General features: G+C 44.6%; 1 protein-coding gene across 3 annotated transcripts in view; it reads right to left on the bottom strand.

The window, feature by feature from the left end:
• The window catches only part of ARID4B (AT-rich interaction domain 4B), an 87532-nt gene extending 75195 nt beyond the window's left edge, over positions 1-12337 (bottom strand). For 2 of the 3 annotated variants that reach the window (XM_083830071.1, XM_083830073.1), the window contains exons 1-2: positions 12016-12312; positions 10947-11008 (exon numbers count right to left, since the gene is read on the bottom strand). In XM_083830071.1, the coding sequence (XP_083686197.1) occupies positions 10947-10952 (6 nt within the window). In that variant the 5' untranslated portion in view covers positions 10953-11008; positions 12016-12312. Of the gene's footprint in view, positions 1-10946; positions 11009-12015 lie in introns of all 3 variants that reach the window. The other variant, XM_083830072.1, reaches the window with a different exon arrangement.
• Positions 12338-12458: the final 121 nt, after the last annotated feature.

Below are 12458 nucleotides of genomic sequence, written 5' to 3' on the forward strand. Positions count from 1 at the left end.
CATTAAAAGTAACGCAGATGCTTTTTTTAGAAAAATAATTAACCACTTAAAGGCAAGTTTAAAAAGAGAATCATCAAGTACTGCATACTTTTGAATAGCTTTAACATAGCTTAGATGCAAGTGTGCTACGCAGAAAAATGAAAATTCCACCTTAGTGCTGTACGAACAGTGTATGTAAGCAGCTAATATTGAACGAGGGTACCTTTCAAAAGTATGTGTCCTGAAGAACATTAAGTGCTTGGTTCATACCTTTTATCTCATTTAATTACCCAGAATGCTAGAGCTTCTTTGGCTACTCATTGCTGCACCTGTTTCCAAAACATCTTCAGCTGGCTGAGCCTGTGACTAATGGCAGCCATTTCCAGGGAGGGGCTATTTAAGGAAAGATCCTTGCTACAATTCCACAAAACTGTCTGACATACTGAGGAATAGAGAGTACTTTTTTTTTTTTAAGTTGCACAGGTGATATAAGACTATATTCACTGCTTTTAAATGTGCTGAAGCTATTCTGTAAAGCCCAGTTATTTATTAAAGTCTTTAAGCCTCTTATACTAAAACCTTCATTTTTTTTAGCCTCTTTTCTAAAAGTAACACTTAGGATTACTGAAGTGAAAGAGAAAAATAGTCTATCCAGGTCTACCGCATCTCAACAATTTTACCGTTGCTGCCCACACGAAACCGCGCCCTGTGCTCAGGAGTTCAACGGGAGGCACCCCACGAGGTCCCCAGGACAACGCGGCTTTCTCGCAGTGCCCACCAGTAAAACACCTGTGTGCCTGCCAAATCCACAGGTTACGCTGTCAGCGACATACCTCAACGAAACTGTTATTACTTACTTTTATGACCAACAACAGGCGGTGGTGGTGTTTTTTTTCCCCAAGCTTAGGAAGATAATGAGTGAGGGAGAAATCCTGAAACACACGGCTCTGAGCCCTAATCTTCTGGTAGTACCGTGGGACTGATCAGCCCACTCTCACCCTTGCTTTCGCAGGAACACTGCACATCACCGCTGCCAGCAGCAGCACACCTGGCTACCAGGTCTGCAGAGGCCCTCCCAAGCCATCGGCACGTGCCCAGGGCCTCCTTCGGGTGCTGGGCTGGGAGATGGGTCAGCGGGCACAACGCCTGCGGGAGGAGAAACTGCCGGGTAAAGGAAAAGATGCTGCGGTTCCTTTGCAGCCAAGGAGTTGTCTTGTAAGCACGGGGCATTTGCAGATGGCATTCCAGTATTTCAGGGTATTATTTTTTCTTCCAGAGTTTAATTTTGAACAAGCATCATGAGGATATAGATACAGCTACAGCAGTAAGGCAGCAAAGACCTGGAACTGTATCCGGAGCCACATGGAGTGGAGCACCCAAAGCTTACCGCTTTTTTTGACATTTCTCTGACAAAACAACAAAAACTGATTTGTTTCCTTAGAAATCCAACTGAGTAAATGCACTGCTCACACACAGAGCAACTCCATCAGACCAGCTTAAGTATCATGAAAGATCTTTATGTCCCATAATAGATGCTATGTTTGATAGTTATTGTCAGGCTGTAATTAAGATTTTATTGCACCATTGCAAATATTCAGTTAAGTGCTGTTGCACAACAAGTTCTTCCAGTCAGAAACAGGTACGATTGTTCTCCATTTTAATGCAAAACTGTACTTAAAAGTCTACTTACTTTACTGAACTGAAATCAGTGACACTGAAGGGATACAAACATCTATGTGTGTGTATATTCCCTAGCAAAAACCAGCCCTGCTCTCATTTAAAGATGACCTACTACCACCCGAGTTGCTATCCAGGCACTACTAATGCCACATATATTACCAATGGAGAAATAAAATCTTTCCTCGGGGGATACACACGTACCTCTTTTTCATTTTTACACTATTATTATGCTGTCATCAAAAGAGATTTTTTCTCACTATATGGAATGTAAAGTAACCCATTCAGTTCACTTGCCTCTAAAAACCTGAATCACCCTACACCAGTAGGTGTATATATAGAAATATATACACTGGTTTGCCCAACAAAAGTCAACATATGAAATCAGTAAGAGATTTATTTTAATACAGTGAAGTTTGTTTAACATCAATCCATACATTTTGGCTACCAGCAGGCAAAGTAAACTGAAATCAGAATATCAGCTCAACAGCCAAAGAATTATCAACAAATAAAATCTGACTTACTGCAGACAGACATCTAGCATCCATACTAATACTTTCTGGAAATTAATGTTGAATTATTCCAGGGAACACGGTTAAAACAATAGCCCCAACAACCCCTTCCAAGATGGATCAAGAATAGACTCTTTTCACATTCCAGCCCACGTACATAACACTGTCCACCATCAGGCAACATCATCTTTTGTACTCCGTGATTTTTAGGAACATAAAAGCCATATTAGTAATCTGTAAGTAAAGGAATAAATGCAAATTTAAATGTCTTCTAACCTGTCCAGCATAGCAGAAAATAGGCATGACGTTTCCACAGAGAAGACACAAACATCATAAATTTATCCAAATCATGTCCTGTAGGTAAATGCATGCGGACTGTCATTATAAAGTTCTGCAAGAACACCTCAGAATGAGTCTGCATCCACAAAATGGAAATTACTTCAAGTGGAATTTTTTTCTCCCTCTTCATCTCTGTTCCAGACAGCAATGCATTGGGGTACATATCATACTCCGATCTTTAAACTATAATGTGGTCTTACTTATGCCAAAGTACTTCAGTATTTTCTTTGATGCCCAGCTAGCATGACAACCTTACGAAGAAATAATAGAGGAAACTTATAAAATTATTGCTATGTTTTCAAAAGCACTTTTATAGTTATGGAAGCAAAAAAGTAATAATTATTTATCATTTCTGAGTTTAGAGATTTAATTTGGGGTAACATTGGTTTAATATCACAGCATCATCTACCTTTCAATAAGCAGTGCAGCAAAAGTAGAGTCAAAACACATATTCCATTAGAAATTCCTGAATTCTGAAATGCAAGTATAACATCTACTGATTTCCAAAACGTCTCAACCCTTTATTATTTCTCACAGAAAGAGAAGTCATATTAACTCAAGTGTCACAGCATTAACAAAGATTAAGCTAATGTTCTTTTACTGATACACTCACACAAGGTATTGTGAGGTCTATCTTCCACCATTATAAATTAATTTAAAGCATTCTTTGTGACCTCAGAACCACATATGCTACATTCATCTTTAAGAAAACAGGAAGCAGGCTATTTTAAATATACAAATAAGAGATTTAGCACTAACAGCCTCCTGATGAGAGAATAGCTGGAAATCTAAAGGAAAAAATTATCACTGTGGATCAGGTTGCCCTGCCACAAACTGAAACATTTTTTTCAGATCAGAAGAGAATGTGAAAAACAAACAAGCAAGAAAATTACTCCCTATTATGTTATTTATTACCAGCTGAAAGCTTCTATCAGACACATTTGGATCAGAATTTTGCTTTAGTCAAATTACTTTTCGCCACCCTTAAAAGGACCAACATAAACAATGAACAATAATGTGTCAGAAGGGTGTCTAAGAGGGAAAGGGGGAAGGATCCGAGACAAAAGCTCAAGGAGAGCCCCAGTTCTCCAAAAATAAAGTATTAAATGTCCAAATTTTTGCACCAAGTTTCTGGTAATAAGCAGAAGGTGTCATATGCCTTACTTACTCCTACTGTCTCCAACTGGCGTAACTCCTGACCGTCACCGAGTCTCCACTAACCCACCCACAAATATATGGGCCTTTTTAACATTGAAAGAATCAAAGCCTTGACTTTCATTCCCTCATCAAAGTAAGACTAGTATAATTTCTCCCCAGATTATTGTTTCCAACTGTTTTTATTTGGAATAAGAGTAGCACAACCTTCCCTCCGCAGGTAAAAATACCTATTGTCAGGAGGTATTAACATAGATGCTAGTTCCCCGAAGGTTGTCACCTTTACAGGATAGGAATTTAATATTTTTGAATCTTGTTCTGCAGGAAATTATATACCAACTCTTCCTCCAGTTTGGGGAAAAAAGCGAAGACGACACTATTATTAATGATATTTTTTCCAAGCATTGAATAAAGTCTTGTAATGGGGGAGGGAAGGACAGACATGACAGGGGAAGTAAAGCTTAAGATGGCTTCCTCAAAGAAAGACTTAAAATATTTTCTTTTTCTGTGTCAAATTCTAACTCTGCTTAAAATCACCCCATCTTTTGAACTTGACATCAGTGTTTATCATAGCAAAATTAAGTTTTATTAATCACCTTCAAAGCGCATCACCAATTCCATTTAGTGTTTTAAACTCAACACCTTCTAGAAAACATGGACTTCAAGCCTCTGGAAAAGTGCACTGTTCTAGCTAGTAAGCAAGCCTAGTAAGCAAGCCTAGAAAAACCTCTATGACAATTTCCAAAACATTTAGCCTCGTGACTACAAACTGCTAACTTGGCAGATGGATGGGGAAGAAGGTGTGTTCACAAGCAGTTTAAGGCACTCCCAATCAGTCTGGGTGCACTTCTGCTTTCCTCTCCCTCCTTCCTCTGTCCAAATGTTAGGGAACAGACAGGTCATGCTGCTGTAGCTGAGGAGTATATATACTTGATTGTTGAGTTAATTTCAGTTTGATTCAGTTTACCTCAGGACCAGACAAATGGTGCTGGCACAAAGGAAAGCACGAATCAACAGCCAAGAGTGGAAGAGGAAGACAAGACTGTATTCCTTCACTGACTGTACAAACTTAATTTGGCAAACTGCTTATGAAAACAAGAACTTTGAGGTAGGTTGTTAGGGGACTAGCCAACGGATTCAACAATGAGAAAAAGATCAGGCTCGCTCTCCTGCTGAAGAACCCCGAGTGTTATTCACCAGTTAGTCCAACCAGTGGGATCTGCTCGACAACAGAGATCTAGAGAGCTGGTACGTCTGCATCACAGTTAGCTTAAATCACAGCCGATGAGCGCTCTCTAAATAGCATGCTACTCAGGGTGGTCTGCAGAAGTCACCATAAAGGCTATGCAATTTGGGAGTTCTAGATGCCTAGAGGTCTTTTCTTCAGCATACTGACCCACAGAGCACTGCCTCAAAGACAACAGCAACAGGAGCAAATGATAACTCCACGTTAACTGGAGATGCCTACGGCTTTTGCTCGCAGCAAGGCAAGTACCTTCTCACAGTTGGGTATGACTTTCTGCTTACCTCATAACAAAAACCTGCACGGTACTCCCCACGGGGTCAGGGAAGCCCACAGCAGGGCTCTGTATGCAACTGCGGTTAATATATTCTAAATCAGGAAGCCACTGGTGTGCGGTGGTCGCACGTAACGCAGGCTGGTGGCGTCAGCCCTCGTTCTCCACAGGTAACTCAGCAACACCCTCCACCACCCTGCCTTGACAGTCTCACAGCTGTGAGACCTTTCCAGAGCTTGCCTACAAACACTTCTTGCTAAACAGGTCAAGACTGCTTTACACGCTGGCTTCCAAGCTAAAAAAAAAAAAAAAAAGCACACAATACACACAATAGCTCTTTCTTGAATTTCTTCCCTGGTTCAAACTATTATTCAGAAAGAAAATAGCCATCTTGTCAAGGATAGAATATCAAAGTAGCTTGCAGTCTTTTCCATACTTGGATCCCTTGAAAAATCCTCTCATTAACCAATTAAATATATATATATATATGTGATTTTACATCAAAACCTTATTAAATAATTGTTCTAACATGTTTTTAATCACTAAACATTTACTTTATGCATAGGGCTAAACAAGTTTTCTTATTTCCCTGGAGGCCTGTTGAAACCTCCTAAAAGTCTTTAAAAATCCATTGCACGGGCTAATATCCAGAGAGCAGTAGCAAGCACGGTAACTGGACAGCCCTGGAAGCGCTAAATAGGAAAGGCCGAAGAGAAATATTTGTTACTGAAGCGTATCAACTAAAAAGCAAGCAGCACTACAAACCCCAACTCACTAACATTTCCCAGCTGTGACCTGAATCATACTTCAGACAGGAGCAGTTCGAGACTTACTCAGATTTGTGCACTTTTGTAAAAATAGCTGAAAGGCCCATTGTAGTAACTAGAACTGCAGAGAAGCTACTAGTGCATTTCACAATGGGTTAACCACTTCCAAGTACGTACAGAACTGATAAACAATCTAGCATTTGGATGTATCACATTAGGGTGCCGAGGAAATTTAGACTCCGTATCTTCCCATAAAATCTACGTTACCTTTTCCAAATGAGATCTCAAACGCTCCATATTTTTTATTTTTCAGCCTATTATAAAACCATTCACTTCTAAGAAAAAAAAAAAAAGTGTGTATCTGTAGGATTTGAACAAAAGATTGCAACCAGTTTGCAGCAGTGGTATGCATCATGTCCACCTTTCTGGAATTCATCCCTTTTTCAGTTTACATGACCAGTGAAACACTCAGACCAAGTATTTGTATTTGACAGTGCTTGTAAGGCTTCATACATCAAAAAGATTGCACTTTGTTTTGAAAGACCTCTCAACTAGAATGCAGAATTTCTTTAAAAATACATACCAAGTGTATCTATCACAGCGTACTTCTGCACTAGATGTATACAACACTGAATAAGCGTCCTAAAATGTCTAGCGAAGGTCTGCATATTCATTATTCTGTCTGCTAACATTTTTCTTAGCATCCTGATGCAGTAGTTACGCTGCTATGAGACTGTTGATCCAAAAACCCTTCACCAACTTGGAAGACAATAATACAAGCAAATCAACTTTTCCTGTTGCTATAATTTATTACGACTTTGGTCTTCTCAGTCTAACGGCCTTCTTTCCCACCAAGTAGTCTGATTAACTTTGGAGTCCTTATCAACACACGCAACTACCAAACAGACACATACTAAACATGCAGATTTGAATTCCAGACTTCCATGTTGTTCAGCCGCTGTAAAATATACTAAGATTAGCATTTCAAAAGTGCAAATATCCCATTTCAAAATAGCTTAGATTATTCCAACATGACTTGTAATTGCTTGGTGCAAGTGGTGTTTGCTTTCCTTTCTACATAATTATGCAAGCATGAGGAAGTCAATAACTGCCTCTGATCACTTGTTCAAACTGGAACATCAGGACAGAATTTAAGATCATTTTTCATCGTGCAAAAACAAATGACAGGGGAAAAACACCTCCTCAGACTTACCTGTTTTCCTACCTCCAACACAAGAACTACTCTAATGGTACTTACTCCTCCTCTGTAAGTGCCCTTTTCTGAGGAAATTCAAATAGTTAACTAGAAAGTGAAAGGTCACCACCTTCCATGATTAGTTGCCAGCCTGCATAAGAGCAACAGGACTTTCAGCTGACTCGCACTCGAAGTTGGAAATTAAAGACTGAAAAATGTACTAGATACTTTGCTTTTGTCCTCTGCCACACTGGCAGAGAACAAGAGCAGCAGACTGACTGGCTTTAAGTGAAAGTGGTTACAGCATCAGTGTGCAGCAATTGTCTCCATGTAGAGATGGAGAGGTCACTAGGAATACTACTGAAACCAAAATGTAAATTCGTAATGAATTAAAAACAAACAAGAAAACACACCACGAACTGTACACAGAGCTTCCTTCGTCAGTGTGACAAACGCACTCAGAAACACCTAGAGCTACCAAAGAGAAATACCTACCATCACTAATATTTCATACTTCGAAGACTGAAAAACATTAACACACAAATAACTTAAAAACATTTAAACCATCATTCCAGACCACTTTATTTACAGTGTATTGCTCTAGCTTCTGTGACGTTTGCTATTTTTATTGCCAGTCAGCACTGAACTTTTTAACTACAGTGGGTATACTACCTTCATTCACATATTTAAATTTCAAGCAAATTCTATAGTAGATGTTTAAAAATCTCATGAGCATTTAGTGTTTAGTACAAATCATGATCAAAACTGAGTTTGTACGTGTTTCTTTCTTTAACAGCAAAGACTCTGCTTTCCTGGAATTTATTTCCTGACTTCAGGAAAAAAAAATAAAAACAAACCGTAATAATGTTTTTATATGCACTTTGCAATCTACTTAGTAGGTACTAATTTGATGGCACGCAATTAGTTTTTAAATAATCAAAACGATTCTGCAAGCTTCCAAAGCACATGGAACGCAAAAAGACATTATGCAGAAAGTACCCAAGTTCAATAAGAAAAAAAAAAATCACTCCACCATACGAGTCGTCCTAGCTGTTATCTACACAAGTGTATTAATGACTATCAGAGGTACTTCAATACAAGAAAAAGACAGATTTAGTAGAGCATCACAACAACATGCATGATTTTCCCAAGATTTGTTTACTCCTTGTAAGATATACTTCAATATATTTTAAGACTGTCTCCAAATGGTCTTTGCAGCCCATAGAAGGCCTACGTAACAGGCTAAAGTTACTAATTTATACAAGGGACTTTATCAACTTGAATTAAGTTGGCTTACTGTGGGGAGAACAATTATGCCGGCAGCTTTGGAGGTGGCAATGGCTTAGCAGGCAGCGCCCCTCTGCTGTCTCAGAGGGTTCCGAAAGGCAAGATGACAACTGACTTACAGCTTTCCATCAGTACGACTTGGCACTCTTCCTAAATATACCTCGCTGTGTTTTACAAAGCATGATAAACATTCTATCTATAGTACACAGATTGAAAAAATGAGTCAGTAAAGCTACGTGAGGTGTTCAAGTTCACCCACAGAGACAAAGAGAAGGAGCCCAGTTCTAACGCTTCGTGCACTGGGACACACCACCCTCCGCACCCGAAAAAACTACCAAGGCACCAACTGAAACCGGGGCCTCAGTTGTGCAGTCTGCAGCCACCAGACTCAAACTAAGACCGGGCCTTAAAGCATTAAATTCTCTGTGTGCTGAAGTGTCCTTGAGGAATACTCTTCCAATAACTTAAAAAAAAAAAAAAAAGGCACACAAAAACACAGCCATATTTAAACAGTATCTCGATCCAATACAGTCAATGTTACTTTGTGCAATACCAACAGAAAGCCAGTAATTTTCCTAAGCCTTCTCCCTTGCTGCTTCTTATTGGACTAACTTGTATCCTTGCAGGCTTAGCAAATTAATTGCAAATTTAAGCCAGGCAGAAAGTCATGCTGAACTGCATTATGCCCAAAATCTTAAAAAATGGTATTGGAAAGACGGTTGAATCTTAGAAATTTCTCTTGGGCTATGATTCCATTAAAAGTTTCATTGTAACACGTAAATACAGTTTCCATGTAATGAATTACAGATTAACCCCAGTTAACAGTACAAGGCACAGTAAATAAAGTACTTGGAGCTATCTCAAGCATATATAAATGTAATGCTACACACAAATTACAAAAATCATGGACTTAAAATCAGCATTTGAACACCCTGGCAGAAATTGTCCAGATTTTAAAAATAAATAAAAATGCAGCAACAGCAGAAGTCTTACAGAAGGATAAGTACACTGGGGCCTTTTTTTTTCCCCTTAAATATGACTCTATTAACAGGTTTCTGCATGTTACTTAAAATTTGAGCATTTGTTACACGTTCAATTCAGCCTGAAGTGGGGCATTATCATTATCTCACAGAACACTTTGTATTCCCACTTACGATCCGACCTCCTCATCCTCCCATCCATCTAGCCACACTTATATGGCTCTATAACCGGAGTATCTGAGCCTAATCTCTATGGTAACTGTACGATCTGTTTACACGGAAAAAAGAATATTAGAAATGTATGTAAATTTAGCTGTCATTTAAATAAGTGTTTTTCCTTCTGAGGTTAAAAAAAAAAAAAAAGCTCTCTAGCTCTCTATACTGCCTCCTATTTCTCTTGCTTCCATCTCCTACAACCCCAGCAGGCAATGAGCCACATTTGGAAAGCTCCGTATCACACTACATCGACAGCCTGTTGTTGTAAATTCATATAGTTTACTTTTAATGAGGAAGAGACATGATGCAGTATTTTAGATCTTAATGATTACTTAAGAAAAAGCATAAAGTGCAATTAAAACTTGATTTTTTTAAAAGATAGTGTCATTAAGTCACCAAAGGGGAAGAAAAAAACAACACACATGCTGAACCTTTAACAGCTCTATAGAAAGACTTAGCTTGCTGCTCAGCAGCTCAGATCCATCTAGAAATTAAAACGATCCGTACCATTTACCATTTCCAGCTGTAAATGCAGCTTTTAGTACATATTTTACATAAGACTCACTGACAGACAGTAGCATAACTCTAACAGTGCAAGAACCCATATACAGACTGCTCTTCTTTATTAAAAAATACCGATGAGATGATGTTCCACAGGTTTTAACAATTATTTTTGATAATATTTGTGGTATTTTGAAGCAAGGTTTACCGCAGCCCAGCAAGACCAAGAGCTGAATTACAGATCCTGGGGGGGGGGGGGCTACAGCAACACAGACAGCAGCTCAGGTGAGCCATCCTCAGCAAAACGACAAAAAGGCTAGCGAAGCCAGCTGTTCCTAACTATTTTGGGGTACGCAGATCCTTTCCGCACAGAGCAAATCACGCTATTCCGCTGACACGCTTTGTTTCCTGTAACGCTTGCCCGACGCATGAAAAAGAAAGAGACGAGAAAGGCTCGGGGGGAAAAAAACGAGCTGCGACGATGCACGCGAATGCTGCGCGGCACCGGGAGGAAAGCCGGAGCGGGTCGGAAAGCCTTCCTGCGCCTTCCAGCCATCGCTCCGCTGCGGAGCCGCTCTCCCGGGCGATCCTCCCCGATCGCCTCCGGATTACGGGAGCCAAACTCCGGCGACTTTGCCGAGCGGCCCCGCTCCCCCACGCCAGGCAGCCATGTCCTCCTCCACCGGGGGGGAGCACCCCGGGACGGACTGACCGACCGACCGACCGACCGGACAGACAGACCGACAGACCGACCGCCGGACATTCCCTCACGGACATTTCCTCCCCCCCCCACCCCCCGTCCCCGCGTACGAGCGCTTTACCTTCATGATGAGCTCAGGCTGCGGTAAAAGCCTCGGCGGGGGCTGAGCGGCCGAGGCCGGACCTGGAATTTAAAACAAAGCGCTGAGGCACCGGGCGGGGGAGGGGAGGCGGGGCCGGCGGCGGCGAGCGGAGAGGGGGGCTCCGGGGCCGGGGGGGGGGGGGAGTAAAGGAGGGGGGGGGCCGCTCCCCGAGCCCCCCCCGCCCCCGTTCCGCCGCTGCCCCGCTCCCCCCCCGCGCCCCTCCCCGGCCGCTGCCTCGCCGCCCGCCGCCGCCGCTGACGCCATTTCTGTCAGAGGAGGAGAAACTTGCCACAACAACAACCCGCCGCCGGCCTCCCGCCGCACGGCGCTTCGGCTGCGGGGGCACACACGGCCTCGGGGCCGCCCCCCCCGGGGGGCTGCAGCCCCCTCACCGGCCGCCGAGAGGAGAAGGGGTGGGGGGGGGCACGTTCCTCTCAGCGCCGGGACCCCCCGCACTTGGCGGCGGGGGGGGAGGAGGGGAGGGGAGGCCCTGCCTCCATTGTACGAGGAAGAGTGCGGGCAGCAGGCTGGGGGGGGAGGACCCCGGGGGGGGGGGGGGGGGGAATCTGGGGGGGGCACCGCTTTTGTAAGGGGCTGCGGCTCCGGATCGCGGCGGCTCCTCCCCCCTCCCCTTCGTTCCCCCCCCCCCCCCCAAATAAAAGCAAAGCGCTGACTCCGCGGCCGGAGTTTTCAGCAGCAACAGCCGCAACTCCGCGGCTGGGGGCCGGGCGGGGGGAGGGACGCGGCGGAGGGGAAGAAAAGGAAGAAGAAGAAAAGAAGGGAGCGGGGGGGGGGGGGGGGAAGAGGGGCCCGACCTGCTCGGCAGGGGGGGCTCGGTGCCCGCCGGCGGAGGGGGGCAGGCGGCTCCCGATCGCCCTCGCCCCGCCGCCGGGCGCCGAGGCTCGGCGAGTCCCGCCGCAGCCGCGCTGCGAGCAGAGAAAAACAACCGCCCGCCGCCCCCCCGCCTGCACGCCCGGCCCCCCCCCGCCGCCCTCCGCCCGCCGCCGCCGCGGGGCCCGGGGCTCGCTCCCCGCCCGGCCGCCGGTACCTTTGTTCCGCGGCGCCCGCCCGCGACTCCCCCGACCCGCGGCGGGGGGGAGGGAAGGGAACGGGGCGAAGCCGCCGCCTCCTCCTCCTCCTCCTCCTCCTGCTGCTGCTGCTGCTGGTGCTCGCGGCTCCCCCTCGGGCGGCCTCGGCCCCCGCTCCGCCAACGGCTGGGCTCGCGCGGCGGGGCCGACCCGTGCCGCCCGCACCCGGGCGCGGACGCGGAGCCGGCGGCGCTGAGCGCTGGGCTCCGAGCCTCTCGCTCCCCCTCCCCCTCCCGCACCGACCGCCCGACTGACTGACTGACGGCCGGACGGGCCGGGCCACGCCCCTCTCCCCGCCTACCTCCATTGGGCCCCGGCCCGCACGGCCCGCCCTCCCTCCGGCCCCATTGGCCGCCGCGTCGGAAATACTGACGTCATTTTTCTCCACTTCTATGGAAACTGA

Source organism: Anser anser (genome assembly GCF_964211835.1).
Source record: "Anser anser genome assembly, chromosome: 3".
Classification (NCBI taxonomy): domain Eukaryota; kingdom Metazoa; phylum Chordata; class Aves; order Anseriformes; family Anatidae; genus Anser; species Anser anser.